At 50.4% G+C, this 5,000-nt stretch overlaps 1 protein-coding gene across 2 annotated transcripts in view; it reads right to left on the bottom strand.

Moving 5' to 3' along the window:
* Nucleotides 1-5,000, bottom strand: part of itpr2 (inositol 1,4,5-trisphosphate receptor, type 2) — a 387,486-nt gene that overhangs the window by 284,859 nt on the left and 97,627 nt on the right. For both annotated transcript variants that reach the window (XR_008725216.1, XM_055652809.1), the window contains exons 13-14: nt 886-1,046; nt 1-13 (exon numbers count right to left, since the gene is read on the bottom strand). The exon at nt 1-13 is cut by the window's left edge and continues 129 nt beyond it. Coding sequence is in view for 1 of the 2 variants with exons in the window: in XM_055652809.1 (XP_055508784.1) it covers nt 1-13; nt 886-1,046 (174 nt within the window). In the remaining variant the exon portion in view is untranslated. The remainder of the gene's footprint in view (nt 14-885; nt 1,047-5,000) is intronic.

Raw genomic sequence — 5,000 nt, 5'->3', positions numbered from 1 at the left:
CTTCGTCGCAAACCTGTGGAGAAATTCACCCATTGCTGGTCAATTTTAACGGGCCCTTCGGCCCAGCGAGCCCGCGCCGGCCAGCGATCCCCGCGCACTGACACTGTCCTACACACACCAGCGACATTTTACAATTCTACCAAGTCAATTCACTCTCCCTCCTCACCCCATTCTCCTGCCTTCTCCCCATAACCCCTGACACCCGTACTAATCAAGAATCTATCTATCTCTGCCATAAAAATATCCACTGTACTCCAGAGATGCTGCCTGACCCGCTGTAGAGAGCATGCTGACCGGTTGCATCGTGGCTTGGCTCGGCAACTTGAGCGCCCAGGAGCGGAAAAGACTACAAAAAGTAGTAAACACTGCCCAGTCCATCATCGGCTCTGACCTCCCTACCATCGAGGGGATCTATCTCAGTCACTGCCTCAAAAAGGCTGGCAGCATCATCAAGGACCCACACCATCCTGGCCACACACTCATCTCCCCGCTGCCTTCAGGTAGAAGGTACAGGAGCCTGAAATCTGCAACATCCAGGTTCAGGAATAGCTACTTCCCCACAGCCATTAAACTCAACTCAAACAAAAATCTGAACTTTAATAGCATATTACACTTTTTCTGCTTATTTATGTGTGTGTATATATATATATATATATATATATATATATATATATATATATTCAATGATATATGGACACACTGATCTGTTCTGTATTCATGCCTACTATATTCTGTGTGTTGAAGCAAAGCAGGAGTTTCATTGTCCTATCTGGGACACATGACAATAAACTCTATTGAGCTTGAGTCATTCCAGCACTGTATAGGCCGATGGATTTGATGGCCAGAGTTGGTGGCAGGAGTTCCGTGAAGATGTATTGTGCTCACCTCCTCTCGTTCTGCGTGATGGTGCCGCTCTCGAGCCGCTGCACCGTGGCGACCAGAACCTTGCTGGCGTCGTTGGCAAAGTCCAAGTCTCGGACTTCCGACAGCGGCACGGACACGATGGCGAAGGCTTCCTTGTCCTCCTTGGTTGGGCACGTTCCAATCTGGTCACAAGATGGAGGAAGGGGTTGGGTACAAGAGCACAAATGCACGGCAACAGAGAGAGTTCAACAACATTGTCTTAATAGTGTGGCGCATTAGTTGAGTTTTAGTTTTAGTTTAGAGATACAGCACGCCCTTCGGCCCGCCGGGTCCGTGCCGGCCAGCGATCCCCGCACACTAACACTATCCTACACACACGAGGAACAATTTTTACATTTACCAAGCCAATTAACCTCTTTGGAGTGTGGGAGGAAAATGAAGTTCTCGGAGAAAACCCACGCAGGTCACGGGGAGAACGTACAAACTCGGTACAGACAGCGCCCATAGTCAGTATCAAACCTGGGTCACTGGAGCTGCGTTCGCTGTAAGGCAGCAACTCTACCGCTGCGCCACCGTGCCACTTTAGTAGAATAACAAGTAACACGTTACGAGAGTGGAGTCATAGAGTGACACAGTGTGGAAACAGGATCTTCGGCCCAACAAAGTCCCTCGTCCATCCCTGGCAATGGTCCATATCCCTCCAATCCTGTCCTATCCATGTACCTGTCTAACTGTTTCTTAAACGTTGGGATAGTCCCAGCCTCAACTACGTCCTCCAGTAGCTTGTTCCATACACCCAACACCCTTTGTGTGAAAACATTACCCCTCAGATTCCTGTTACATCTTTTCCCCCTTCACCTTAAACCTTTGTCCTCTGGTCCTCGATTCACCAACTCTGTGCGTCTACCCGATCTATTCCTCTCATTATTTTGTACACCTCTATAAGATCACCCCTCGTCCTCCTGCGCTCCAAAGAATAGAGACACAGCCTGCTCAACCTCTCCCTATAGCTCACACCCTCTAGTCCTGGCTAAAATGCTCGTAAAAATCCAGGCAACATCCTTGTATTAGAGTGACAATGCAGACAACCCAGAGGATGGCTCTCTGTACGAGTATCTGATGGGGCTGCTCCTCACGTTTCGCCTGCATTTCAGCGCACGCTCCTGATCTTTGGTAATTTTGTATGGAGGAGGGGTGGGGGAGGGTGTCGGGGGGGGGGGGGGGGGGGTTGGTGGTTCCGAGGGAGGGGAGGGGGAGGGTCTGGATGGGGGGGAGGGGGATCAGCAGGAGGGAGGGTCAGGAGGGAGGGTCAGGATGGGGGGGGGGGTCAGGATGGGGGGGGGGGGAGGGGGGGTCAGGATGGGGGAGGGGAGGGGGTCAGGGGTCAGGATGGGGGGGGGGGGGGGTCAGGAGGGAGGGTGGGGGGAATCTCCCTGCCGGTTTTACTCCTGGGCTTGGGTCAAGATGGCCACTTGCGGGTCCTGTCAGCGGGCAGTCCATGCTTCTGCCCGAGTCAACTGCCTGCTGCTCTTCCGGGCCTATGTCCGTGCCCGCATGTGTCGCTGGAGAGGGAGCACGCAGTGGCCACGGGGACTCTGGAGACTTTCCGTGAACGCTGGTGACCGCGGGGGGGTCACGTGTATGGCAGATAAAGTTGACAACGCTGTAATCTGATAACTGAACCTTCTGAATTTTGTAGTCGGCAGGGCAGTCAATTTGGACAATTTTACATTTTTACCAAGCCAATTAACCTACAAACCTGCACGTCTTTGGAATGTGGGAGGAAACCGAAGATCCAGGGGAAAACCCACGCAGGTCACAGGGAGAACGTACAAACTCCGTACAGCCAGCACGTATTTATAATTTGTTTCGTTGTTTTGTTGTTTGTCTTTTGCACAAAAGTCCGCGAGCATTGCCACTTTCATTGCCACTTTCATTTCACTGCACATCACGTCTGTGTATGTGACAAATAAACTTGACTTGACTTGACTTGACTTGACCCTGTAGTCGGGATCGAACCCGGGTCTCTGGTGCTGCATTTTGCTGTACGGCAACAACTCTAACACTATGCCACCGTGACTGCCCAATCTGACTGTTTGATTGGTGTTTGTAAACTGCCAAAGGCAGTCTGGACTTTGTTGTTACTCTGGGGTGTGTTTTAATTGAATAAAAGCTCCTTGTTAAGGGACAAGGATGTGTCTGGGCAACTGGGAATTGGTCATGGCTGCTGCGATTCTGTTTGGGGGCAAGTGGGAACATGTTGGAGTAACTGGGAATGGGTCAGGGCAAGTGGTCATGGGACGGGGCAACTTGGAATTGTTCACGTTCATTCATTCTAAGAGCAGAATGAGGCCATTCGGCCCATCAAGTCTACTCCGCTGTTCAATCTGAGTGGTTGAATGGTTCCGAGTGTTATTTGCTGGCATTGGCTACTAAGCACACAGTCACGATATCATTTGTAATATTAATGCTGGCATCTCTTTAAATACGCTCTGGCCCTGACTGTTTCTGCAACATTCTGCCGTGGAACTAAGTTACAGAGATGGGTTGAATAAGTTAGGTCTTTATTCTCTGGAGCGCAGAAGGTTAAGGGGGGACTTGATAGAGGTCTTTAAAATGATGAGAGGGATAGACAGAGTTGATGTGGACAAGCTTTTCCCTTTGAGAATAGGGAAGATTCAAACAAGAGGACATGACTTCAGAATTAAGGGACAGAAGTTTAGGGGTAATATGAGGGGGAACGTCTTTACTCAGAGAGTGGTAGCGGTGTGGAATGAGCTTCCAGTGGAAGTGGTGGAGGCAGGTTCATTGGTATCATTTAAAAATAAATTGGATAGGCATATGGATGAGAAGGGAATGGAGGGTTATGGTATGAGTGCAGGCAGGTGGGACTAAGGGGAAAAAAAAAATTTGTTCGGCACGGACTTGTAGGGCCGAGATGGCCTGTTTCCGTGCTGTAATTGTTATATGGTTATATGGAACAGTGTACTCATCACATTAGGTTCATTTGACACAAAATGCTGGAGTAACTCAGCGGGACAGGCGGCATCTGCGGAGAGAAGGAACGGGTGACGTTTCGGGCGGAGACCCTTCTTCAGGCTGAGAGTCAAGGGGAGAGGGGAACGAGAGATCTGGAAGGGTAAGGTGTGAAAACGAAAGATCAAAGGGGACAAAGTCCAAGGAAAACGTAGAACGGTTCATTGTTCGTGAGGGGAAGGTGACAGTGAGGCAAACAAAGAAATATTTAATCAGGAGGTCAGTCAGACTGGTCAGAGAACTAGGATGGGGGAGGGACGGAGAGAGAGGGCTACTTCAAGTTGGAGAAGTCAATGTTCATACTGTTGGGGGGTAAGCTGCCCAGGTGAAGTGTGAGGTGGTGCTGTTCCACCAATCTGACAGTGAAGGCCAAGGGCCGAATGCTGTCACGATGCTTAAAAAGTCGTGCCAAAGCGTGGAGAAATGGCGAGTGGCCGTCTCTGAGGGAGCGCACGTTGACCTAGATCCCGAGGGCTGAGATGCCAAGGCTGGTTGATTAACAGGTGCGGCCTATTTCATCTGCCAGCCGCGCCCAGCCTGCCTTTGGCCCAGATCCCTCTAAACCTGTCCTATCCATGTACCTGTCTGAATGTTTCTTAAATGTTGCAATAGTACTTGCCTCAACCTGTAGGCTAATTGGCTTCAGTAAAGATTGTAAATTTCTATGTTCCTGGTGTATAGTTTAAATGTACAGCACGGAAACAGGACATTCGGCCCACCGAGTCCGTACCGACCAGCGATCCCCGCACATGAACACTATCCTACACACACTCGGAACAATTTAAATTTATACCAAGCCACACGCTACCTACAAACTTGGAGTGTGGGAGGAAACCGAAGATCTCGGACAAACCCCACGCAGGTCACGGGGAGAACGTACAAACTCCGTACACCCGTAGTCGGGATCGAACCGGAGGCCCGGTTCTCTGGCGCTGTGAGGCAGCAACTCTACCGCTGCGCCACCGTGCCACCCATAGGACAGTGCAAGTGTACGGGGGTTGCTGGATGGTGCGGACTTGTTGGGCCGAAGGGCCTGTTTCTGTGCTGTATCTCTGCACTAAACTAAATTAAATAAAGTCCGAGGGTGTGGGTCAGTCAGT

The sequence above is a fragment of the Leucoraja erinacea genome, chromosome 22, assembly GCF_028641065.1.
Source record: "Leucoraja erinacea ecotype New England chromosome 22, Leri_hhj_1, whole genome shotgun sequence".
Classification (NCBI taxonomy): Eukaryota; Metazoa; Chordata; class Chondrichthyes; order Rajiformes; family Rajidae; genus Leucoraja; species Leucoraja erinaceus.
This window is presented reverse-complemented; position numbering and strand designations above follow the sequence as displayed.